Genomic DNA, 27,971 nt, shown 5'->3' with positions numbered 1-27,971 from the left:
CACAACATGTCAGTCCCAGTGGCCATGATGTGTAAGGAGATTTGGATAGAGTTGTTCTGTTTTTCTGAAATTTACACCCATATAAGCAAAGTGCCACTTTTCATCACCTTCATTTCAGTCACAAGCTTTGACCTTAGAATTGTCCTTTTTATCATCTCAACATAATTTATGCTAATATAGTTCCTGCCTGCTTAGATTACAGTTCTGTCTGTCTATTAATAACATGCCCTTCAGTTGCTACTGTATATTCATTTTCAGAAGCTTGTTTCTATCATGTAGAAGTATCAGCACAATATTAAACCTTAAGAATAATTTTTTTAGTAGATTGTAAAGCTAAATTACATGATACCTTAAAAGTCAATGACAACACCTCCCTTCTCCTTAAAGAGTCTCATGGCACAGGTTAAACTCCAGTACTGCAGTCAAGCCTCTGCTCATAACCTGTATTTGATCCCAACAAACTTAATGAAAGAATTGGAACAAATAGATATTCTACCTAATACATTTGCAGACCATAATCCAATTTTCTTACAAGTAGGCAGTAGACCAAGAGAATTTAATTGGAAGCTTAATACACTTCACTTAAAAAGTGAAGAATTCAAGAAACAAGCAAAAGAAGAAATGGATTTCTTTTTTAAACAGAATATGAGACCAGATACCTCAGTGTTTATGGTCTGGGAGGCAAGTAAGGTTTTCTTTAGAGGAATAGCCATAAGATTTGCAGCAAAACAAAAAAGAGAAAGACGGAAAAAAATATGAGACTTTGGAAAATAGACTAGCTTCAGATGAGAGGCAGTTGAAACAAAACCCAACAAATAAAAAATTGACAGAGAGGATAAAATTTGTACAACACCAGATAAATATATTACTCACTGAAGACACTGCAAGGAAGTTTAAATTTGCAAAGCAAATTTTTTTTTTTTTTGAGAACGCAAATAAACCGGGAAGATGGCTAGCATATAAATTAAGGAAAGAGAAGGAGAAGACAATAATACGAACTTGAAAAGATGAAAAAGGAGAGGACAAATTTGAACAGGAAGAAATAAAAAAGATTGCCGAGGACTTCTATCGGAAGCTATACAAGAAAAAAGAAGCTGATAAAGAAGTCCAGAAAGAATATATATCGAAGCACAACAAAATGAAATTGACTAAAGAACAAATTCAGTCCCTAAATGAGCCTATAACATATGCAGAAATTATAGAAGCTCTCAAAAAACAAAAAAATTGGAAAGTACCAGGTCCAGATGGGCTACCAGCGGAATATTATAAAGAATTGGAAGAGGTGTGACTTCAGCTATTTAGAATGCGTTGAAGAAGAGGGGAAAATACCAACAACATGGACTGAAGCAACAATCTCTCTCATCCATAAGGAAAATACGGAAGGTAAAGAAATTCAAAATTATAGACTGATTTCATTGTTGAATGTGGATTATACAATATATGCGACCATCCTGGCAACCAGAATGAAAAGAATTTTAATTCAGTCTGGGTTTCTTCCAAAAAGGCAGATGAAAAATAATATAAGGATAGTCCTAAATTCCCTGGAATATTATGAAGCACACCTGGCGAAACAGATGGCCATGATATTCTTGGATGTGGAGAAAGCCTTCGATAATCTCGATTGGAATTTTATGATATATTTGCTGGAAACACTGCAAGTTGGAGAAAAAAATTTGAAGCTAATTAAAGCACTATATACCCAACAAAAGGCAAAAGTGAGAATTAACGGTGAGTTGTTGAAAGAAATTCAGATACAGAAAGGCACTAGACAGGGGTGTCCACTCTCTCCACTACTATTTATCTTGACTATAGAAATATAAACTGAACAAATTAGAGATTAAAAAGGAATTGAAAGGATTGAAAGTAAAAGGCCAAATCTATAAACTTCAAGCTTTTGCAGACAACTTAGTCATTATACTGGAAGATCCAGTGCATTCAATAGAAGACCTGATGGCAATGTTAACAAACTTTGGTGATATGGCAGGAATGAGAATAAACCAAAAGAAAACAAAAATACTTACTAAAAACATAAGAGAACAAGAACAGCAGAAGTTGATAGAGAAGATGAACTTCCAAGAGGAAAAGAGAATTTGATATTTAGGGATCCAAATTACAAAGAAGACGAGTACACTATTTAAAGATAATTACATGAAATTGATGAAGGAGATACAGAACAATTTGGAGAAATGGGATAAATTGGGAAGTATTGTGACGATTAAAATTAGTGTCTTGCCAAAAATCCTATTCTTGTTTCAGACAATTCCTATCATATTAAAACAGTCCTTTTCCCAAGAACTTAATAAGATAATCATGAGATTTATATGGCAATGTAAAAAACCAAGAATTAAAATTAAGGCAATGCAAGATGCTAAACAGAGGGCTGGCTTTGGTCTTCTAGATTGGGTTCTGTATTATAGATCCTGTATTTTAGATTGGATAAAAGAATGGATAACTTTGGAAAATGATAGATTACTTAACTTGGAAGGACATGATTTACAATTAGGCTGGCACACTTATCTATGGTATAAAAAGGATAAAGAGCAAAACCATTTTAATTTACATATGATAAGAAGAGCTTTATTGTGAATGTGGAGAAAGATTGTACAACAAATTTATCACAAAACACCTGTATGGGTCTCACCTATAGAGGCCTTTACACAGCCTAATCTCATGACAAAAGCAAAACTTTTAAGATACGAAGATTTATTAAAAAAGAATGGTGAACTCAGGTCTAAAGAAGAGCTAGAGACAAAGAATATCTATATAGACTGGGGGTCCAGAGCACAGCTGGAATCTACATATTCAAAAGACAAAATAGAAGGTTTCTACTCAGAACAAACGATGTTTGATAAGCTTTTATTAGGTTCAAAAGATAAATTTGTTAAGAAAATGTATAACTATCTGTTAGAAATTAAAATGCAAGATGAAATGGTTAAAGAATGTATGATTAAGTGGGCACAAAACATAGGGCATAATATTGATATTGATCAAAGGTTGAAAATATGGCAAAATAATATAAAGCTCACAAGATCATTTAATTTTAAGGAGAATATATACAAGATGTTTTATAGGTGGCATATGACTCCAGAAAAACTGTCGAAGATGTATACAGATGTATCAAATGTGTGTTGGAAATGTGAAGCACAAGTGGGAAGCTATTATCACATGTGGTGATCATGTAGAGTAGCGAAACAGTATTGGAAAAGAGTACATGCTGTGTTGCAACAAATATTGCTCTGTAAGGTGCCATTAACCCCAGAACTGTTTTTATTGAGTATGATACCTGATAACATAGATAAGACAAAGGAATATATAGTTATATACATAGTTACTGCAGCCAGAATTCTCTATGCCTACAATTGGAAAAGTCTGACGGTACCAAAACAAGAAGACCTTATAGAGAAGATACGGGAAACAGCAGAAATGGACATTTTATCAGAAATGACGAAGGACTGTCCTTTACAAAAGGCAACAGAAAGATGGGACTTACTCTACAAATGGACTGAAACAACAGGCAGCGTATGAAGAGCATATATTGAAACGAGAACTTAAACTTGGAAGGCAGAAAATAGTAAAAAGAATAATTTGGAATTTTGATATGGCAATAGGTATAGAATGGACGTTAGCATGTTATTGTTTCTCCTCTTCCCTATTAACCTCAATTCCCCTTTTCCTTTTTGTCATCCTCTTGTTAAAAATAAAAAATAAAAAAATGACCTGTATTTGATCCCGATGGCCTCAGGTAGCCAGCTCAAGGTTGATTCAGCCTTCCATTCTTCTGAGGTTGGCAAACTGAGTACCCAGCTCGCTGGAGTGGGGGCAATGTGTAGCCTGCATAATTAAATTGTAAACTGCTCAGAGAATGCTTTGAGTACTGTGGGGCAATATAAAAGCAGAAGACTTTGTTTTTTGCTTTGCTTAGCTCCTGCATACAGGTAGCAGGTGAATTTAGGAAAATGTACAAGATGGGTAAGGTTAAAACTTTTCATACCTCCATGCATATATCTCAGTCCAAAATAGAGGGGCCCCCCACTTGTCCATAAAAAAGAAAATGAGAGCTCAGCTGCTTCCTACTGTATGTATTTAATGTACTGTGTAATTTAACACGGGGGGGGGATGCTATCTAAACTGTTGCTATGCAGTCATTGCTAATTGGTAGAAATCTGGATTTAACAAGGATGATATACAAATCCCAGGTGACACTACAGACTCAATAGAAGATGGGCTGAGCATTCTGAATGACCTTGGCAGGCTGGGGAAGTGGGTCAAGAGGTGGAAATTAAGTTTGATAAGTTGGTGATATGAAGAAAGGTTGGATACATAAAAACAGAAATAACAAGCTGAATTCCCTTTGCATGGGCAAGACTCTGAATGGGCTCACCTCCTTCTCACCCACTTTGCCATCCATTCACACTCTTCTCCCTGGGGACTAGTTCGGCACCACTTTCAAGAGAGAGCAAAAAAAATATCACAAATTATTATTCCTTCTGTTTTCTTCCCTAGAAGAAATGGCCCCCAAATTGGTGAAAACTATGTAACTATTTACATATGATTAGTTATTTTCCTCAGGAATGGAGATATAATAAACACATTGGCAAAGCAGCTATTATGTTTTCTCGACTCACAAAGAGAGTATGATTTAATAAGAAGCTGACGGCATATACCAAGATACAAGTCTATAGAGCCTGTATCCTGAGTACATTCCTGTACTGCAGTGAGTCCTGGATACTTTGTGCACGGCAGGAGAGGAAGCTGAACAACTTCCATATGTATTGTCTCCAATGCATTTTTGGTATCACCTGGCAGGACAAAGTTACAAATAGAGTAGTCCTGGAACAAGCTGGAATTTTTAGTATGTATACATTACTGAAACAGCGATGTCTATGTTGGCTTGGGCATGTCGTGAGAATGGCTGATGGTTGGATTCCAAAAGATCTCCTGTATGGAGAATTAGTGCAAGGAAAACACCCCAGAGGGAAACCACAGCTGTGATACAAGGATATCTGCAAGCAGGATCTGAAGGCCTTAGGAATGGACCTCAACAGATGGGAAACCCTGACATCTGAGCATTCATACATGGCCTCTCCAATTTGAAGAAACACTTGTTCAACATGCCGAGGCAAAGAGGCAGTCCTGAAAGCAGCAAAATCAGGGAGCTGGACAGGGGACAGATTGTATTTGTCTTCAGTGTGGAAGGGATTGTCACTCTCAAATTGGCTTTCTCAGCCACACTAGATGCTGTTCCAAGACCTCTATTCAGAGCATGTTACCATAGTCTCCTGGGTGCCTACAGTAGGAGGTATACACTTGTAATTTCACAAGGAATAATTTTAATTCCTTTGCAGTGCAACTGTTGCTTACTTTTATAATTCTGCAGCTTCTCAAAATGATAGGTAAAGAATATCACATGATTCAATCATTACAGTCTGTTGTGGGTGGACGGGAAGTGAATATGCTTTGTACCTTCAGCCAGCAGCTTGTATCATTTCTATGTATTCTTAAGGAAGCATAAAGAATTCATTTTCATGATTTTCAAGAAATAGGAAACTGAAGACTTACTTTCCAAAGCTGTAATTATAATTCTAACTACTTTTGGTGTCTCACAGATATAAATGTAACTGGTTAGGGTTTTTAAAAAACAACAATAAATTAAACTTTCCAATCTTTAGGATTTGAAGGGGAAACCAGCAAGGTGCCTGATAGTTCTAGGTCCCCTGGTGCCAGCATATATAGTTTGATTCTTAAGTTAACTCTCTTCACTTCTCCCTACATGGTCTCCTTTCTCTTTTAATGCAGAACAGACAACCTGGTGCCTTCCAGATGTCTGAGATGACAATTCTTGTAATCTCAGGCATTGTGCCATGTTGGCCAGACTTGATGGGAATTGAAATGCAAAACATACATGGCATCAGGTTGCTTATCCTTCCTTAATAACACATTCAGGGAGGTAAGCTCATATTTTATAATGGATGATAAATGTAAATAAATATATGTAATGGCAACTTGAGGCTGCACAAAACAAAAGAAATGTTATTTTGTATGCCATCAATGCACATGGAACCTCATGGAAGTACATGAGACATACAGGCAGGTTACTGCCTGCAAATAGTTTACAGCATAAAAGAAATAATGGGGAACCAATAAGGAGAGGGAGAGATAGACAAAGAGAGAGAAGGAAGCATGTGAGTTAATGTGAACACAAATTGATGTCTGGAGTGTGCATCAGACCAGAGATGGGCACAGACTGCTGGTTCGCCAGGTCATAATGATTTGTTCTTTGGGTGCACAGGTGTTCCACGGGTATCTCATCTTTCCTCCCCTGCCTCCCCTAGCCGATGCCCACTCAGAGATAGCATCCTTGGCTTCCCTGCCCTGCCTACTCATCTGAATGGGTGCCTACTGGAGAAGGCGGGGGAGGCAATCCGGCACATCCATGGAAAACCTGTGCATTCAAAGAATGAACCATTATGAATCACCAGCAATTCATGCCCATCTCTACATGTGGCACATTTCTAACAGCTTGACACCATTTTAACTGCCACACCTGTTTTAATTCTGTAAACATTTTCTATAAACATATGTATCCTCTACATAAACACATATAGATATACATGCACACACACATATAGGACACACGTGTGTTTGTAAATTAAATGTTTCCATTCTATGCAAATTCTAAGAATTCGCTGCTTGTGAATTGAGGGAGCATGAGATCCCTCAGAAGAAGATCTCTAAGTAGCTTCCCAATGAAACCCCTCCCCCTCAAATTCTGTAGCACGGAGACACAGCAATTGAACTGATATCTAAGTGTTGTCCCTGTGTAATGTGGATATGCTCTTGATTCCAGTTGGGAATAAAGATTAAGAGCATAAACGTAACATTTTGAGAAAAGATTTGATGGATAGGAAACAGGTAGCATGTGAAAAACAGGCAATTTAATCATTTAAAAATTCCTTTTTATAGATAAAAAGAAACTAAGAATCTAATCATTGGTCAATGCCACACCACAAAGCCTGATAAACAGTTTTTTTTTCATGCATTTTTCTAACACAGTAATGACAATTTTCTTGAGCCTGGAAGCTAGGACAGGCAAAGACAAACTAGTCTCCATGTCATGTAAGTCAACATTGGAAGAAGAAAACAGAAAAGTAAAAGACGGGGGGTGGATCAGGAAAGTGGTCTATTTATAAGCCTGATGTGAAAATTGGGAGGTCTTTTCAGTACTTGTTGACCACAAAAAAAGAAATATGTTAACACTAGATCAAATTTATTAACACATGTAAGACACACACCTAGTTTAGTGAGTCAAGGCACCTTCTCCAACCTCAGATGTGTTCAAGAGCACCTGATCAAGAAAGGCTGCTTGAAAAACAAGCAGGTTTTTAACCAACATTGTAATACATGACAATATGAAGCCTACCTGTACTTCCTTTCACCCAGTATTCCCTTATTACAGTTTTACTGAGCTCCCTCATCTCTGCCTCAGAAAGTTGCGCACTGATGTCGGGTATAATTTTCATTGTCTTATACACTGCCTCATGTTCATCCTCAGTTCTTAGAATGGGTCTGCAGAAAAAGAGTGTATACGGAAGGGAGAATGCAGTCACTTGTCATCTGATAGTTGTCCTGAAGGGAATCATAACAGGTACAAAAGCCTGAATCTGGAAAATGTAAGAGAAGAATGAGAACCACAAGAAGAAATTGTGGATGGGGAAGGTGAGTTTCACAGATTGGTTGGAAATAGGTGGATACATGCCACAAAAGGAGTTTAGGCAAATCCTAGCTTAGATGTTAGGATGCTCAAAGGACTGGCGTGGCTGGAGATATCAGGGACAGCTTGTTTTATTTCACGTACTTCTCTGCTATGGCTGCAGTTCCACTTTTTTGGAGCACAGTTGCTGCCAAAGAGATAAGCAAAGGTGAGGTGCAGCCTAGGCTGAGCCTTATCTCTGCTTATCTCAGGCCTAGGATGATTAACATGCTGCCAAGTTTATTTCAACTTATCTTGATCTGTTTCAGGGTTTTCTAGGTAGGAAGTACTCAGAAGTAGCTTCCCACTCCCTTAGTCTGGGGTTGTTTCATGCAGTTTGCTTAAGGCTACACGGAGTGGCTGTTCTCCTGGGAGACAAAGTGGAGAATGGAATTCATAATCCTGGTATTCGAACTCCATTGGCTATCTAGCCAGTTCACTCTTTGTCTTTAACAAGGCTTAAATTGAACAGCCTCTCAAATAAAGGAAGCCTTCAAACTGAGAAGTGTGCCGTTCAAACAGAGAATTATCCTCTCCTAAGGAAAACACAGGTTCACCCCTAGGCAGGCTGCTATCATGGCAACAATAACGATGATTAATTAACTAACAACAATTTCATTACACATACAGGCAATCTATTAACAATGGATATGAACCATACTAATTATACTGTGATTGTGACTGAGAGCCTAACCACGTAGTGCTTAGAAGCAATACTTATCGTGAGGAGGGGGCATGTGGTAACAAAGAGTGAACCTTCCATGGCAGCCATTTTCTTGATCCCAACAATACATGCTACACCCGTGAGACATAAGTGTTATTTGTGGTGCTAAACATATATCTGGAACCTGGGAAGAGGGGCAGATTCTGAATGGGAAGGAGATGACACCCCCCACCTCATCTTTAAATTGAACCCCCCCCCCAAAAAAAGAAAATTACTTTTCATTGAAAAAAAAAAAGAATCAGCCAAAGCTGGCATTACCTGGCAAAAAGTTACACAAAAGTAGCTTGCAAAAGACATAAGAAATTCTATTTAAGGGATACAGAAATATATGAAGTACAGTATTTGTAATGGAGGTAGCAGGTTGGCAGCATAGAACCAGCCCTGCAATGAGCACAACAGTCTTCTGGTGCCACAAAAGAGCAGCAAATTATTACTTACCAATTATTTTATGTTTGCTACCAGAGATAGCAAAAGGCATATGCTGGATTTTCTGGCAGATGTGGCAAAATAGTTTAGCTGGCTTTGTTAAAATGAACATCATATTGGGTTGGTGGAGGTGCCTCAGAAAGCTAAATAGCTTTTCTTTACCAGAGATCTCACAGACATGGTGGGTCTGCATGAAAACATGATAAGTCTTTCAGTTTGAATGATCACTAGGACCCTCTGCCCACCAACTGCCTCATTCTTATCAAGATTTCCCTGAACATTTTTGCAATAGAGCTTTTGGAAGGGCAAAAAGCCACCTTGCCAGTAGAATTCTGCCAGCTCAGCTGAAAGAGGCCACTGAAGGCAGAATAACTGCAATAATATCAAAATGAGGAGGAGGAAAAATGACCAATTTAATGCTCCCAATGATAGTATTTAGGGCTTTAAACTGGACATTTTCCAAGGAATCCAGCTTGTACCATTCCCAGCAGCCAAGAAAGCAACATTTGCCATCCTTAATGATAAGTCCTTGAAATACCACAGTGCTTTTCAATTATAGGATGTGCACCCTGGATGTGCTCTTCTTATTCCCCCGACCTTCTTGAGGCTAAAGGCTAAACTTGTCCTCACAGGCTACAGACTAAAAGGCTGTGAAATGCTGAGAAATGGAACTGGCAAACACAGAGTTCAAATATGTGGTGCTTCAAAACACAGATTGTAGCTTTATGGAATCCAGCATGAAGCAAACAACCACCAAAGTGAAACAAGTTTAAATTATATGGTGTTCTCACAATGGAAGATCTACTGTGGCATTTCCAGAAGGATCAGATCAGTGCACCATGGGAGATGAAAAGCAGAATAAATGTATGCAAATCCAACACTTCACCACATGATGGAAATATACTTCTGGTTGCAAGATACCATTGAAATATTATGAAATAAAATTAACATTCATTATGGCTGTTGTTTTTCATGGATTTAAAAATGTACTGTTTATAAATTAATGCTTGTCTTGGAGCTCCCTTAGAACTGAAAAGTAAGGCACACTGACCAACATATTTACATAGATAAGTAGACACACAGAGACCTACGTACATGGAGCTATAATCTATTGGAACCAGAACACCAAATCAGTGGAACGTGGGAATATAGGGAGCTGATTTACACTAAGTCAGCCATTTAGGCCACTATTTTCAACACTGACCACCTGTAGCTTTACAGGATTTCTTTCCTAGTCGTTTCTGAAAATCCCTAATATGAGCTGATGGTTTCTCACCTAAGTACTAATGTGCATCAACTCTGTTCAGCCTTCAAAATGAGATGAAATTAGATGGGTTCAGTGTGTTACAGTGACAAGATGATGGTCTCCAGATGTTTTACTGTCACTCTCAATGATCCCACCCATCACAGGCAATCTGAAAAAATTCGTACCTGAAAAGAAGGTGGTGTGCAAGGGTAGCAATCATATACTTGGTCATCTGCTTTAGAACCTGTATCTTCCCAAGCTTTCTCTGAGTGGAAGGTCCCACCATAACAAATAATGCGCAATCAAATTGCTTGCAGAGGTGTTTGCTTGTTTATTTATATACCACCCATCTAGAATGTGTCTACAGTATTGCAAAGAAATGATTTTCTTTGATATTCCTTTTTTTTACAGCAAGTCCTAACATTATCTATTCTGGGAGTTTTACATGACAAACAGACATCTTACATACAGCTAAATGTGACTCACCTAAGGAAAAGGCTTGATTCCTAGCTCTGCCCAAGTTTCCTGATCCAGTTGTTCTGGCAACAAGAAGGCTGCAGAGCAGATGACTGAATGAAGAGAAGCTTGGACATCTGACTGGCATGAAGTGAGTTTCAATGACAGTTATGCAATAATGTACACACTCTTCTCATTCGGACACTAGGACCATTTTGGGAACCCCACCATTAAAGCTGTATGACTTCCTTCACAAGCTTCCTATTACTGTTCCAGTGCTAGGAGGAAACTTTCTTTCTGAAGAGGAAGCTAGGTGGCGCTAGGTCTGAGAAGACTCCAAAGTCTTCCAGTTTAGAGCTTTCTCCCAGGGGAACCACATTTAAGTCTGTGTAAAATGTCTGTCTGTCAGATAGAACTCCAAGAATGGAGAATTATGGCATTTGTAGTCCAAACAAATCTAAAACTCCCATCTGTAGCTGTTCATGCAACACCAACAGTTCCTATAAGTGATACTACATTTCTGTGCTCGCAGATCTTTCTGTTCAGCACAAGCTGAGCAAGACAGTAGTCATTAGTTATTTACCATTTTTTCTCTAAACTGCTCAATGCTGCATGTGGTGTTCCCTCTTTTATACTCAGAATTATATGGTGGCTGGGTTATCGACCACCAATCAAGAACATTATCCTGGTCTGCCAATCCATCTAGTTAGATTAGAGTTACTATCTAACAGTTCGGCATATCTCACACTTATATTTTGTATTGCTCTTACCGGCTCAAAAACACTTCTAGTGGGGCCACCCATACAGGAATCTTTCTATAGTGTTGTACCTTGATTGCTTTCCAAACCCGCAACAAGGCTCTTCTGTTTAATCTTCTGATTAAACATTTTGTTTTGTTTATCATCTTGATACCACAGGAAAGCATTCCAGCCAAGCCTTAAGTCATGCCCTTCAATTTTCAAAAGTCTCCCATTTTGCAAAGTGATCCAGCTAAAATCACGGTATGCAAAAGATAAAGCTATAGGTTTTTATAAAGAAAAAACAGTTTTGGATAAAGGGCTGCTACATTCAGAGGAAAAACTGATTAAATGTTTATATAATGTTTTGATGGAACAAAAAATGGAAGATGAAATTGTGAAGGATTGTATGGTAAAATGGGCTCAAGATACCGGTTATAATATTGATATAAGTGCCTTGTCACAAATATGGGAACAAAACATCGAAATGACTAAATATATAAGCTTAAAAGAAAATGTTTATAAAATGTTTTATAGATGGTACATAACACCAGAAAAACTAACCAAAATGTATACAAATGTATCCAATGAGTGCTGGAAATGTGAAGAGAAAGTAGGGAGATTTTGTTTTCATATTTGGTGGATGTGTAGTAGGGCTAAGGACTTCTGGAAAATGATACATGAAATTGCAGAGAAAGATTTACAGGTTAAAATGGCTTTAACTCCAGTGGTTTTTTCTATTTAACATGACACCACCCACTATTGAAAAAACAACAACAAAGGTTTATTTGATTTTACATCTGATAACTGCAGCAAGAATTTTGTACGCTAGCAATTGGAAGACCATGAAGTTACCAACAAAAGAGGAATTTCTTGAGAAGATTCTAGAACTGGCAGGAATGGACATCTTGACAGAAACACTAAATGACAGAATAACAGGAATGGAGAAAAACAAATGGGAACTGCTTTACACCTGGATTGAATCTACATTGACTTAAGTAGAACAGATTAGATCAGTACTATATTGGTTAGAAAAGAATGAGATGAAATGAATTGTATACAGTGGTGCCCCACATAGCGACAATAATCCGTTCCGGAAAAATCGTCGCTATACGGATTCGTCGCTATGTGGAACAAAAAAGCCCATAGGAATGCATTAAAACACGTTTAATGTGTTCCTATGGGCAAAAACCTCACCGTTATGCAAAAATCCTCCATACGGCTGCCATTTTCGCTGCCCGGTAAGCAAGGAAAGGGCGCGAAAACACTGCAGGTAGCCAGTTTTTTACCTGGCGGCCATTTTGGAACCGCCGATCAGCTGTTAGAAAAAACATCGCTATGCGAAAATCGGTAAGCGAAACAGCTTACCAATCGTCGCAAAGCGATGTTTTACCATTTGAAACATCGCAATGCGATCACTTTTGCGATCACAAAAAAGCCATCGCTATGTGGATTCTTCGTTAAACAGGGCACATGTTATTTTGGGCACCACTGTATTCTGTAAGAAACCTCTGATTGCAACAACATGTAGAGAAGTAGAAAAAACACTACACACACACACACACACACACACACACACACACACACACACACACACACACACAAACAATTAGAGATGCGCATGAACCACTGATTTGGGACTTCTTGCCAGTTCGTTTCTCAACTGAACAGGTGTCTGGTGTTTCAAAGCCCCGCCTCCTCCAGCGGGCACCCATTCAGAGGCAGAAGGCTGGCTATCCTGACCCACCATCTCTAGGCACTGCCTCTGAATGGGCGCCTGCCTGAGAAGCTGGGCTACCAAAGCACTGAACACTTGCCGAGCCAAGAAATGAAACAGCACAAGCCAAACCAGTGGTTCATACCTATCTCTATTCAGAGTAAGTGGATTAGACTGAGAGATCATGACTGTCTGCAGTTCACCCAGTGAACTCCACAGCAGAATAGAAACTAGAACATGAGTCTTCTAAATCCAGGCCCAGTACTCTAACTGCTAGACTTCATGGGTTCATCATGGGCTTATCAGGGCACTAGTCTTTGGTGGACCCTGCCAGAGTACAGGGGCACTGATAGCAACCAAAAGTTACTAATCCTTCTGCTGGCCCTCACAGTTAGCTCTGTTGCACCAGCGTACTTCCCCTAAGCACATTCTTTCCATTTGAGTGACACATGGACAAAAGCAAAAACAGTCAAGATGAAATGAGATTTCAGCTTTTGCAAACTTAGTCCGGGAATTCAAAGCCTCGCCCAAGTACAGTAGGCAAGTCAATCTATCAGCAGTGATTATACTCTTCGCTGAAATATAATTTTGTGCATTGCCATCACAATAAATATCTGTGTTTTTATGAAAAGATAGCAAATGGTTAGTGATTCAGCTTAGAATGTTTGTATATTTAGGGTGAAGACAGGCAGAAGGTGGTCACGAGCTTTTCTGTTTCATACGTTAAAACAATTTGGACAGCAAAATGACTTGGACAGCATGTTATCTTGATGGAGGGTCAAGACCCCGGGGAACATGTTTCTCGAGATAACTTTGCCTCAATCTGTTTAAGTCTCGAAAGGCAAAAGAAGAAAAAACACCTTCAACAGGACCCTGAAGCAAAATACAATTGCAGCATTTGCTTCCATTATTCTCAAAGTAGCTTACAAAAATACCAAATGTCATTGAGAGTAAAACAGCTAAACACACACAGATAACACATGGGTGGGAAGGCTGCAGGTTGAAATGTTAGTGCTGTTAGTGGGTGCTTCGCCGGACAGGCTGGAGGGCCATTTCCCCGCCCTGAATGGGGTTACACTCCCCCTAAGGGACCGGGTCCGCAGCTTGGGGGTGCTCCTGGACCCCAGTCTAACACTGGAAGCCCAGGTGGACTCGGTGGCCAGGGGCGCCTTCCTTCAGCTGCGGAAATTATACCAGCTACGGCCCTACCTGGACGAGCGGAGTCTCATGACAGTCACACATGCACTGGTAACATCCCGCATAGATTACTGCAATGCGCTTTACGTGGGGCTGCCTTTGAAGACGGTCCGGCGATTGCAACTGGTCCAGAATCGAGCTGCGCGGCTGGTGAGTGGTGCAGCTGCCACGGAACATATCAAGCCGATTCTGTATAAGTTACATTGGCTACCAGTTGCTGCCCGGGCCCAATTCAAAGTGCTTGTTTTGACATATAAAGCCCTAAACGGCTTGGGTCCTGGATACCTGAAGGACCGCCTCCTTCCATATGAACCTACCCGGCAGTTAAGATCTAGCCAGGGGGCCCTTTTGAAAGAGCCGTCCCTTAAGGAGGTAAGAGGGACGGCTTGTAGACAAAGGGCCTTTTCGGCAGCTGCCCCCAGACTATGGAATGCCCTCCCGACTGAGATTCGTCTGGCGCCGACGCTGATGACATTTCGGCGCCAGGTCAAAACCTTCCTGTTCCAGAAGGCTTTTAATTGAAATTATATTAGCTGTGGGTCTGATGGCAATTTTAATTGTATTTTAATTGTATTTTAATTATTTTATCTTTTGCTATATTGAATTTTAATTATTGTAAGCCGCCCAGAGACCTCTGGGTAGTTTGGGCGGCATATAAATTGAATAAAAAAAAAAAAAAAAAAATGGGGGTGGGCAAACAACTAGCTAAAAAATCAGTGAAACATTTTCATGAATTTTTTAAAAATTAAATTACTTGAAGCAAACCAGCTTATCAGACCAGCTTCCAGGCAAAAGCCTGTTGAAACCATTGCACAAGCAGGAATATGCCAGCTGTCAAACAGACATGCCCACCCGCCACCCCACCCCCTTACTCTTCCCATTTATCTTTGGGAGTGTACTAATTTCTTAGCAAGCTGTACCACACTGATAGCAGCCTGTCTTCCAGCAGAATGGTGCAAGAGCTGCAAGGGGGAGAAACTCCACTAGCACTTGGACATTTCAAATCCCCCCTTTTATACTTCATAAAATAAAGTATATTAAAAAATAAACCTTATTTTAGGGTTTGTTCCCTAAACACAGAATAAGGAATTCAAGATTTTCAGGCTGTTTGGGTAGCTTGTTCAGTGAATCAGGTACCTGGCTTCAGAACCAAAGATTGGGAGTTTGATTCCTCAGTTTCTCCTAGGAAAAAGAGCCAGCTTGGATAACCTTGGACAAGCTGCACAGTCTCAGGGCACCCCCAGAAAAAAAGTTAAATCACTTCTGAGTACTTTGTACCTAGAAAACTCTAGAAATGGCTGCCAGAAGTCAGAATCAATTCAATGGTGTGTAATATTATGCTGTATCCTGAACATGCATGTTCTCGAGTTACATGTGGAAACCTGCAATCTTCCTTGTTTGCTGAAATTCAGGACAAAACTATTATTGGATTAAAACACTGAAGGCCCTTGAAAAGCACATCCTACAATTAGGGGTGTGGACTGGCCCCCACTGTACTCCGCACCAGAAACAGGGCACATTGATAGGTACCTACGTGTCCTGTGCTCATTTGAAAAAATGGTAGCCCAGGTCCACGGCAGTATTTCCAGTTCTCTCTCACTGGCAACTCCCCATCAATGAGGATATGAAAATGGAAAATGAGGTGATACATGGAATCTGACAGGCAGGAAGAAGGGCTTCTTACCAGACTGTGGCTGTCTGCAGAGCACAGTGTTCTGCCTTATTTTCTCCCCTTTTTACCCCTTACTCCAAGTGTAAACACCTGGCAGGTTCTTAAGGCAGCCACCAGGAAGCGGCTGGATGAGGAATTTCAAAAGGGCAATGGGCATGATCCTCTTTGATCCCTTCTTTAAATGGCAGTGCTGGAAACCCCTCATTTGGTTTATTTTTTACACATTTCCCCAAAACGAGTGCATATTCCTAGAAATTATATAAGTAGTAGTCGAGAGAAAGAGAGAGAGAGAGAGAGAGAGAGAAGAAAGAACAAAACTCAGTTCAGGTACAAATATATATAAGGACTGCCTATCTGATCCAATTTGGAAGCAAATTGGGAAGGATTGAAATGTATCCCAATTTGGTCCAGAGTAATCTGAGCCCCATTTACTGTATGCCCCTGATCTGAGTTAATTTGTACCACTGCTCCTTTTGACTTGTACTGGAAAACCAAAACTGATAAAGCTTTGTGCCTTGGCACTGACCTCTATGAATTTCAAAGGCATTATAGATGATAATGAAGGGAGAAAAACTGCCCAGTTCCTAAGAGCTAGATTCAAGGTTTTGAAAACTAGGCACCGCTAAATTTTACTTTCAAAAATGGCAAAGGAGATTTGTGGCACACCTGTTTCAATTTGACCTTCAGAGCTAAATATGTTTACAGGTTCCCTTTGCTGGGTCCAGGAAACAAAGCTGAGAATTCCACAGTGAATCCATTGCATAGCCCTAATGCATATGTAGGAAAAGGCACAGGGTTACTCATACCTTGTGCCAGCAAGAGGGAAGTAATTGAATGTCAGGAAGGAATGTGGAAACATTTGGGAGACGTAAGAGCAAATCGTAAAATGCCAAAATGCAATGATGTATTTTTAAAATAAACAATTTAACCTACAAATCTATAAAATATGAATGGTTACTGAGCCCTTTTCTTTTAAGAGAGCTTCTACAGCACAGTATCCATGAACAAGGTTTATAAATGCCAGTGTGTGTTACCTATGCAATAGCTTGTAATTTTATTTGACTGCAAGTGGTAAAATACGTTCTTTTATGCTGGTTGAAGATGTATTAAAAATATAAGCGACTCCTTAATTTTGCAATGATAGGATATGAGGTGAGCCATAAAACCATGTTAAACATCCGATCTAAATTGTGTTTGACTAGTGTACTTTGGAAACTCTCAACCATTATTCACACATTCATGGCACTTCTAATAGTATTAGGCTTGACTCATAAATATGTAGAGATGACATTTCAGATTTCTGCCAGCTGCAGGAAGAAAATCATGCAACCCAACTCTATGTATGCATACTTGGATGTTCAGGGGGTTTATTCCCAAATATCAATGTTAGCCTTGCATGATACAAAAATACATACAAGAAGGTTGTTTAATTCCAAATATTGTTTGTGATCAGGGAGTTGAGCTCTCACAAAGCAATGTGCACGTACCAGAGAAGTCAACCGAAAGAATAGCAATGTGGACCCAAATGTCTGAATTAGGAATGTGCAGTGTCTCCCTGCTCTGCTCTGTGCCTAAATAAAGGCACTCAGATAGGTGCCCAACTCACCTTGTTCCCTTTTGGCAACAATGCAACCTAATCCTTTTCTGGCTCTGACACTATTTGTGCAGATCTGCATCTGCATGGAAAAACTCTATTCCAGTGAATGGGGAAACCTATTCTAGTGGATGGTGGAAACCATGACAAGGAGGGCTATGCAGCAGCATCATTTCATGGGACAAGAATTTTACATCTGCCCATACTACCCTTCTGGCAATTATGCAAAAACAGTAAGATTTCATAAAGAAGGGGAAGGGGGGGGAAGAGAAACAGAGCCAGAAAGAGGAAAGAAAAATGCTAGCACACAAGTCGCGACCTTCAAACAAAGCCCATATAAGAGGGATGCAGGCATTCATATATTGTCATACAGCTGTTCAGTCCTAGTAGCGCACTGTTCAGTAAACTGCTTAAGCAGTTTAGTTTTATTGAACACTGTTCAGTTTACTGTTCAGTAAACTGCTTAAGCTGGAGAAGGAAGGGAAAAACCATCTAAAATTTGAGCTAGTTACCGAAAACAATGCAAGCCTTCCTCTTTTTTTGGCCTACTCCAAAACAGCTGCCAGAACAGCTGCAAGGGGATATATAGTGTGTGATGACCTCAGCCAGAGCCATTACTAGTGCAGCAGTGTTTGTAAGACATTGGGCTTCATTGGAGGTTCACAAGCCACTCATGTTCTTTAGCGCCATCAGTTCAATAATTTCAGTCACTACATCCTCAGATCAGGTCACTGGGCATCTTCAGTTTTAACACCAGGAATATGAGATGGAACACAAAGCATCCATTGAGCTGTTGCTCTGCCCTGTGGGTAATCCGTCCCTCCTTGTTCTACCCTGTCACTGCCGTGGAATTGCACAAATACTTCCAGTGGGGTCCATTCTTGCATGTTTGTCCAAAGACAATGCCCACATCTAGTCATTTGGGCTTCCATTTTTGTACAAATTAATTAGGGTTGTCACTCTCAGGAAAATAATTTTTCCCCATATCTCCTGGAGGGGAGGCAAATCTCAGGGTGAGTGGCACCAGAGAGGAGAAATTCTGGTTTTTGTGGGTGAGTGGGATATTGTCATCTGGAGAGAAAACTCCCATGAATTGATGGTTAACCTTTCACAAACCTCAGCAGCAGCAGTATATAGGTTGGCAAACTCTGCACATGCCGTGTATCCTATGAAGTAAGGTCACATAGGATATAAGACCCAGTCAGTGAGGAAAGCAATGATGGAAAAAATGGCCTCCTCTGACTCTGCACTGCCTTATTATCTGGTTAGCTAGTTTTCACCTTGATTCCTTGCACGGTTCCACAGTTGCCTAGGCCAGAATTCATTTTGACTGCCCCTCTAAGTACTCCTTCTGCAACATCAGAAAGACCAAACACCGGGTCTCAGGTTTTGCCCCTGACATCTCAGGAAATGGGATGCTGCTGATGTCCTATCACCTCTATATAACACTGGTTGGCAGGATGTATTGGGCTCAAATCAAAGTGCTGGTGTTAACCTTTTGAGTCCTAAATGGTATAGTATTAAGTTATTTTGTTTTCATCACCAGATCAGCCAGCAGGCTGATGTCTAAAATACTGTAGCTTTAATCCTGAGTCTTGAGAACAATTATGTGCAAACTGATTGATTAAGGCAATGCACTTTTAAATCACCCACGCACTGGAGTTCTCTTGGTAATGTAAGATCTATTGAAAATATAAATTGCCTTAAAATGCAAGTATAAAACTAATTGTAGCCTATTGCCTTAGGAACAGAGTGCCTTGTCATGGGTTCGTGCCCATCTCTAGTTCTGAAGGATTTGCCAGTATGCTCCCAGTCTGAGTTTAAGGAGTTGAAAATGACTTACAAGGCCCTAAACAGCTTGGGACCTGGATAACTGGAAGAGCATCTCTCCCTGTATAAATCTACCTGATCATTGTGATCTACTGAGCAGGCCCTTCTCTGTGTCCCACCATTAAGAACAGTCTATTATGTTGGACAATGTCATCAAAGCAACCAACATGAATTTGACACAACTCTGGGAGGCAGTGGAAGATAGGAGGGCCTGGCGTGCTCTGGTCCATGGGGTCACGAAGAGTCGGACGTGACTAAATGATGACAACGATTATGTGGAGACATAGGAGAGGGCATTTTCAGCCAAAGCATCCCAACTGTGGAATGGTCTCTCCTTGGATGTCTGATTGGCGTTGACATTCACATTATAAATGTAAATAAATAAATAACTTTTGGTACAAAACACATATTTATTAGAGCCTTTGGAGGCTCAGGATCATAGCCTATGAAGATTTTAATGAAATGCTTTTAATGCTTTTAATGATTTAATTATTTTGACCTGTTTGATTTTAAATTGCTTTAAATATCTTTTTTTTAAAAAAAAAAAAAATTGTATTGCTTTACAACCTGCTCTGAGATTCTGTGATGTAGGGCAGGCTATAAATGTTTAAATAAATACAGTAAATAAAATATTTATTCCAGCCCTCTCTACTGTCAGTTCCGAATATTATGAAGCAGCTTAATAAATGAGCCACTTCAAGATTTTGGAAACTGAACACTTCCCCTGCTCCTCTACTGAGGGGCAGGGGAAGTGAAATTATTAAAATGTTGCCTTTGCTAGCTGATGCTGAAAAAAAATATTTGCCTTTGTGTGAAGCACCAATGAAAACCATGGCTGCAGACAGTTTCTCGATTGACACTACACGCAAAGAAAAGAATTTATCAGAATTTAATCTAAGTAATTCAGTGCATCAGCGATCGCCTAGCAGAGGCAAATAATAATAGTAATTTCACTTCCTCTGTCTCTCTGCAGAAGAGCAGGGAAAATGTCCAATATGCTACTATCCTGAAGTGGCTCCTTTTTTAAGCCACTTCACAATACTAGAAACAGACAGCAGAAAGAGCCTTGGCAACTTTGACAGCTTCAAGGCTCAATTTTGATCTGTTCCCATCAATCACACCAACCTAAGGTACATCTAGCTGCACAAAAAAAGTAGAAGCCCCTGACAGGAGCTCAAAAAAGTGTAGGTAGGGGATGGACTGGTTCACTCTAACAGTCAGGTTGCTGAGGGTGGGGAAGCAAACCAACCTGACCTCACAGTGCGCCAAACAGCAGGACAGATGCCTGTCTGATCAAGCCCTGAGTCTGTGTGGCCCCTGTATAGAGAGATTTGTGCTTTGCACTGATTTTGGATGCCTCTTAAATCTACAGCTTTTAGTAACCAGTCTGAAACCAAGAGGTTAAGTAAATCATGTTCCAATTGCTACTAAGCTACATTTAGTGGCGGGGGGGGGAGGGAGAGAGAGAGAGAGAGAGAGAGAGAGAGAGAGATAGTAATGAGAGAATTTTAATGAGAGAAATCTAACTAGGAGGAAAAATATGGTCTATTAATCTGTAGTTCTATGATCTAAATTATTCCTACTGCATACCTTCGTAATGAGCTAGAACTGCCTCCCCTCTACTTTAAAATGCTTACCAAGACTTCCCATCAGTGAGAGCAGCAAAAGTACAATTATTATGAGTGTAAATTGAGGCTCTAGCACTAATTTACAAATGTGCTCCAGTCCAGCTCATATTGCGCTGTCAATTCATGACTAGATTTTCATCTGACTTTATGCACAGGAGATTCTAGGTTAACTTTAATGTTTTTAGCTTATTAGAAATATTCCTCTTTAAAGTTTTATAAGCCTCCCAGCTCAAACTTCTCTTTTCATATGTTTTTAACATCAGTCTTGTGTATAATTTAGAGAATGGTTTCATGAAACCTGGGAAACCTATCTGGCTGTAAACTTTCCCCCGCTGGTTCACCTTTGCTCCTTTCCATACAAGCTTTTTGTGGGTGGAATTTAAATATGAAAAGATTACTCCACTTCCATGGAGTTTCCATTTCCAAGAGACCATCACTTTGCGAAAGAATGCAGATGCTATCAAGTTAGTTTTCTTGGGAATTTCCCTCACATGACCACTTTCTTATTGGCTGCTTTGTAAGGCAGTATAAGCTACCAAGAGGGGCAGGAGGAATGATCTACAATTCTGTATCATTTGGCTTTGCAAGGCATAAAGTGTCTGCACTGCTAGTGCTATGTCATGCTTGGTGATGTTGAGTTGAGACAAAAATATACATACCCTCAGCACCTTGTGAAGACTACACTACCCATCCTTTCCAGCTAACATGCTCCTTAGTGATCTAACACACTTAGAAGTTACAGTACTAGTTTGAGGAATACTGGGCATCTGTCTGGGCATGCCTTTGATATAACTTACAAAACATTTTGGGAAAATATCCTTAATCTAAAAAATAGTTCACTTCAAAAGACAAATGCTTACTTTTTTCTTTTTTAAAGACACAGAGAGAAATCAATTAGCATTAGAGATGGGTGTGATTCAGAAAAACAGTGATTCATTTTTGATTCATGATTTGTCAAGGTCAGCAAATCATGAATTATGAATATACACTTTTTTCTGACAAATCAACAAATCGATTCATCAATTAATTTTTTTTTTACTTTAACCCTATAAAACAGCCCCCAAGCACCTAGGGACACCGAATTCACAATTTTTTGCAGGCTACGCATTCCTGACCCCCACCGGAAGCTGAGTACTCAAATTTACCAACTTCAGGAGGATGGAAGTCTGAGTCAATATTCAGTTAGCTACCTGAGCCTGTTTGGGATTGAACTCAGGTTGTAAGCAGAGGCTTGACTGCAGTACTGCAGTTTAACCATCATGCCACAAAGTCATTAACTCATATAATCATCACATGACATGAATGACTTGATGTCACATGACATCTTTGCAGGGTTTTTTCTTCATTACTAAACAATTGTATAAGATAGGTGGAATGGTTCATATTCTGACAGGATATTAGCACCAAAGTTCTGCTAACATTAGGGAAGATCATCCCCAACCACAAAGAAAAAAGACCCCAGTAATTTCACAGCACAGAAGAGTGAGCTATTCTTTTTTTTAATATATTGTCAAATATTTTTACACTGAGACACAGAATCCCTTTCCCAGCACCAATATCTTTTTGGCCAGGAAAGAGTTTAAAAATTATCCTCCCGAGAGTCAGCTAATTAGGTCCTTACAGACAAGATCAAAAGTTCAGATTGCTCCAGGCCCGGAGCTGATTTTTCCTTTGAAGGTTGGTGTGAGGACCCTCCTTTTGGAAAATCTGAGAGAATGTTTATAGAAAGCACTCAGGAAAGGGACAAACAGAACTGATCTGTGCTTTTATAATGCAGAAACACTTAATATATGCCTTACAAAACTATGTTAATTCTCTGGCAAAATGCATGGCAAAATGTCCCTTTTTGGTGAACTGTCACTCCATTAGTTTCTTTGGAGCAAGCCTGTGTTTCTTTCCCCACTCTTCAAAGTAAACTTGTCTTTTGACTGTTTCTGTGACCTTTCATTTCCCCTCTAAACATATCCCTTCCTTTCCATGAAACTGCAATAATGTATCTACTTTGGAATGTTTTTTGCTGGTAAGCCTGTTCCACACATGCTTAGTGTTGTAACAAAGTGGTTGTTCTTCCCCTTTGAAAGGCCTTTTTTGAGGATCAATATTTCAGCCTCTGCAGCCTGGATTCCTTCCAAATTAGAAGGGAGGGGAGGCAGATCGGACCAACCATTCTCTTTCAAGATGCGCAAGGTTGGTCTTTTCAGTTTCTATGGGCTATTTTAAATCTGGGGACATTTAGAGTAGCTTGTTTCTGCTGGGGGAGAGTAAAACAGTTTTACTTTTAAAAAAATCATACTGCAACAATCTTTTTCTAAACATCCCCAAATCTGGCACAGAGCAAGAGCAGACTGCCTGATATATCTATGCTAAATGTGATGCTAATCTGAAGTCCAGTTTCAAATTTAGATTTTTGTTTGTTTAGGCTTCCCTCATTTTTAGAATTGCCTTTTAGAATGTGGATGTGCTCTGCTGCACAAGAACATATCTGCACAACCATACAGCTATAACAAATAGTGGAATGACAAGGGAATGAAAAGAGCATGTATTCCCATGCTCAGCCTTGAGAGCTGTTCCCTTTTCTTTCCACTCCTGTTTTTCTCCAACAACAGCTAAAAACAGGGCGGTATATGACTCCCTCTTTCTCTTCTAGCATGAAATTTCTGATACAACAAGACAACTGGGATCAGCCCTGGTCACAAATTTAAATGTGAACATATAAGGAAACTAGGCCAATTTGTTCCAAAAAGAAGAAGAAAATCCTCAGCAAAGGCCACACAACAGCCCAAGAATGAAATACTCACTACATACTATATGCTTCAATGTACAAAAACCCTGAAGGCATGCTTCATTTCCAAGCCACATATCCAAAAATACATTGTCAAATAAGAGAGAAATTGGAGGAAAAGAGAAACAGAGAATGAGTAGTGGCCTGTAGTAATAACTAGGTTACAAAGAGGGAACTGTGGTAAGACTTTGTTCTTTGACACTGAGGGGGAAATTCCTAAATAAATGTCTGCATATATCTACTCCTGTAGTCTTCTTCCAAGAAGTTAGTTTGTATTACCCATCCCAGCCCTCTGCACTTAAAATAAAACTACTGTGGCTACATTTCATATTGCATGCAATGGTCACTATAAAGAATTTAAAAAAAAAATCAAGGTTTCTTTGCCTTGTTCCCACATATTGCTTCTTCTTCCCGTTTACTAAATTTCCTGCCTGTTTACTTCTTTCTTATGTCTGCCTTCCTGTTTTTGCTGGCTCATAGTCAAACTAAGACTCATAGAATCATTAAATAACTGAGTTGGGGTGCGCTTATAAGGCCATCAACCCCCTGCTCAGTGCAGGAATCCTAACCAAAGTATACCTGATAGATTTTCTCTTGAATGCCTCCAGCGCTGGAGCACTGGGTACGTTGTGAGGTAATTGGTTCCATTGCCGTACTGCTCTGACAGCTAGGATTTTTTCTTGATACATATGAATGCTGCATTTAGCCATGTTTTATTTTATAATTGCTCAGTGGAAAATAAACATGGGCTTAATTTGCAAGTAGAATAGTGTAGCCTATATTTCTGAGGAAATCCTATTGCTGTAGGAGAAAGTGTGTTAATTACAGGTACAGTATGATGCATTTCCTTTAACATCTACTTTGATCCTCAGTGAAGTTTCCTGGTATCAGATGGGCTGGTAAATGTCATATACTTGGCCCCATACATGGTACACCTAGATAAGTTTACCCAAATCTATTTCTCGCTTGATTTTATTCCACCTTGCGCTCTGTGTCTCTGCCAAACATGTACTGACAGTCTGGGAATTCACATCACATAATACAATTTGGGAAATGAAAAGCAGAATGTGTGTGCGACAATGACATAAAAAGCACATTACACTGTAAAATGGATGACTTTGTTAAGGTAAACTGTCAGTGCAGTATGAAGGGATTTTAATTCACTCACATTCTGGAACATGAGAATGGTCTATAGTCATTATTAAAATATGCTTGTGTCTGGTTCTGGAAAGAAATTGCATTTCAAGTTATACATGTATATCATTTAATAGAGGGTGGGGGTGGGGAACTTTAATAATAAAGTGCTGCTAAGTTGCATCAAGCCAACTAGACTTCAGAAAGTAGATGAAAACTAGAATGAGATCATTTGGCTTTCCAAAGAAGAGTATAAATGAGCCAAAGCAAGAGAACTTAAATTAAGACCATGGATGCATTGGGAGATAAAGCATGTCCAGAGAAGGAGGGCAGGGGAGACGTTTTAGGCCCCTCTATGTACTGACAGCCAAAGTTTTTACAATGTGAGGAGACCATATGGTATGCAGTCAATAAAACATAGGCCACACTAATTTTAACGGGTTTTCCCCTCTCTTTTTTTTTTTTGCAAATGCACTTTGCGAAATGTTTCATACTTTCCAGTCCTCCCAAAGAGGCTGACTGCAATCACTTCACCTGACTGACTGCATGGACAAGCTAAGGTATTCCTCACACATGCTCGTAAATCTAAGGCTGCGAGATTCTTAGAGCAATGAAACAGAACAGATTATTATTATTCCATTATTGCACTGCACTCTTGTGTGCTCTCTCTGTTGCATCTGGCATCGATCATGGCCTATGAAGGGATGCTGAGTTAGGCAGATGCTTAATCCAGGAAGGCTGCTCTTAACCCATAAAGATAGCTCATCTTGATTTACAGATGCCAATTAACATCTGGAGTAGCTCTTTTTACCAATAATGAATAACTGGATGTTTGTATCACTAACAGAGGTTCAGCACAGTCTGTCTAAATTTGATATGTAAACCGTGGATTCATTATCTAGATGTCTGAAAGCCTGGAAAACACACCAGGGCAAAATTGCTTTTCCAACTGAAAGCCTGTGTCAACTCTGATTCTTGGTCTTTGTTGTACTGCTTTGTCATGTTCTTAATTTGGATATATCAAATCCCGCTATACTGCATGGGTGTTTTCCCTTTCATCTTCTACATGCATGTTTGGGTAAACCAGAGGTTGGAAACAGTATTTGGGTGGAAAGGACTACAATTCTGAGATGCTGGATATGCTGCCAGAGGAAATCTGGGAGTTGTAGCCCTAATGAGTATTTTTTTTAAAGCTGTGGAGTAAATCATGTTTATGCAAAAAAGAGTAATTTCATGTTTTAGCTGGAGCTATAGTCTAGAACAGTGCTTTCAAATGATGGTGCACAGACCACCTGACATAGAAGGAGCCTTGTGACGCAGTGGTTAAACTGCAGTATTGCAACCAAAACTCTGCTCACAACCTAGGTTCATTCCCAGGTAGCCAGCTCAAGGTTCACTCAGCCTTCCAGATTTCCAAGGTTGGTAAATTGAATACCCAGCTTACTGGGGAGTGTGGTAATGTGTAACCTGCACAATTAAATTATGAACCACCCAGAGAGTGCTTCAAGTGCTATGGGGTGGTATATAACTTTGTCTTGCTTTAAAGAGCTCTCCTGCAAATCATTACATTTATTTATTTTCATTTTCATTTATTGGTTATACACCTCTTTTCCTTCAATTATCTAAACATGCCTTACACGGCACTCCTTACCCTCACCTACCCTCAAGTCAGGCATCTAAAATAGGGCAGGTTGAGAAAGAGTGAGTGGCTCAAAATCATCCTAAACGTTTTATGGCTTAATGAGAACTTGAAGCTAGGTGTCCCAAGTTTCAGACCTAGAATTTAACTTCTAAACAATGCTAGACAGACTGTTATTATTTTCTTCTGCTTTCCTTCCAGCAGTTAAAGATGTCCAGAGTACTCCCAAAAGTTAGACACTGTGTGAAACAGCACACCTGGTAAGTAAAGGCTGCTTGAAGTTGCCACTCCAAGCGACAAGATGCTTGTGCACAACAGCTCAACATTTGTAGGTTCAGATGATGTCACCCCACCTGCCTTTTGAATATTTGCAGCTCACCATATGGTGATATGAGAATCAAAGAGTAGAAGCTGGTTTCAAAATAAACATATGTCTTGCCAATGGCTTTGTGATAAATGGTCCACAGGATGAGCTTCTCTAGTCACATGGCTGATGTTATGAGAGAATTGCTATCATGTTAAATAATGCTGAACCATCATCAAAATGGCAACCAGAATAAGCTTATTTTCCTCCTTTGCATACTTCTGCCTGAGACTTTTCCTCAAAAAGGTGAAAGTGTCAGATTCTGAATCATGTCTAGATTATGGTGGTAAATAACGATAAATATATATGATACAAATGAAATGGAAATAATTATTAGGTGTCATCAAACTGATTCTGACTTACAGCAAACTGCCCAGGGCCTTCGAGGTATCAAGTACTCAGATGTGGCTTACCAGTCCCTCCTTTGAGTTGTTCTCATGAACTATGCAGCTTGCCCAACATCATACAGGTGATAGAGGACTGCACTGCATCAGTCACATGTATTTTGGGTGATCTTGGTTGGACCTTCTGCCATGGGTCACAATGGGGATTCAAACTCCTAACCCTTGGCTCTGCAGCCAGATACTCCAAACCACTGAGCAATACCACCACAATTAAATTATAAATAGGATTATAAATACATAATCAATAAAAAGGTAAAGGTAAAGGTTCCCCTTGACAATTTTTGTCCAGTTGTGTTCGACTCTAGGGGGTGGTGCTCATCCCCGTTTCCAAGCCACAGAGCCAGCGTTTATCTGAAGACAATCTTCCATGGTCACGTGGCCAGTGTGACTTAGACATGGAACGCTATTACCTTTCCACCGAGGTGGTCCCTATTTATCTACTCGCATTTGCATGCTTTTGAACTGCTAGGTTAGCGGGAGCTGGGACAAGCAACAGACACTCACTCCGTCACATGGATTCGATCTTACAGCTGCAGATCTATAGACCTTGCAGCACAGACGCTTTTGCGGTTTAACCCGCAGCGCCACCACATCCCTTACATAATCAATAAAATTAGGTAAACACACATCATTGCTCTCCTGACATAGAGAATGACAAGAGTGAAAAGGAG

The 27,971-nt window shown here is 39.8% G+C and overlaps 1 protein-coding gene across 1 annotated transcript in view; it reads right to left on the bottom strand.

Annotated features, from left to right (window-relative positions):
• CNBD1 (cyclic nucleotide binding domain containing 1) overlaps positions 1–27,971 on the bottom strand; it is a 161,793-nt gene that overhangs the window by 72,386 nt on the left and 61,436 nt on the right. Inside the window, exon 5 of the mRNA XM_078393088.1 lies at positions 7,421–7,566. Coding sequence (XP_078249214.1) covers positions 7,421–7,566 — 146 coding nt within the window. The remainder of the gene's footprint in view (positions 1–7,420; positions 7,567–27,971) is intronic.

Source organism: Pogona vitticeps, chromosome 4 (genome assembly GCF_051106095.1).
Source record: "Pogona vitticeps strain Pit_001003342236 chromosome 4, PviZW2.1, whole genome shotgun sequence".
In the NCBI taxonomy this organism is placed as follows: Eukaryota; Metazoa; Chordata; class Lepidosauria; order Squamata; family Agamidae; genus Pogona; species Pogona vitticeps.
The sequence above is the reverse complement of the archived record's forward strand: the minus strand, read 5'-3'. Positions and strand labels throughout refer to the sequence as shown.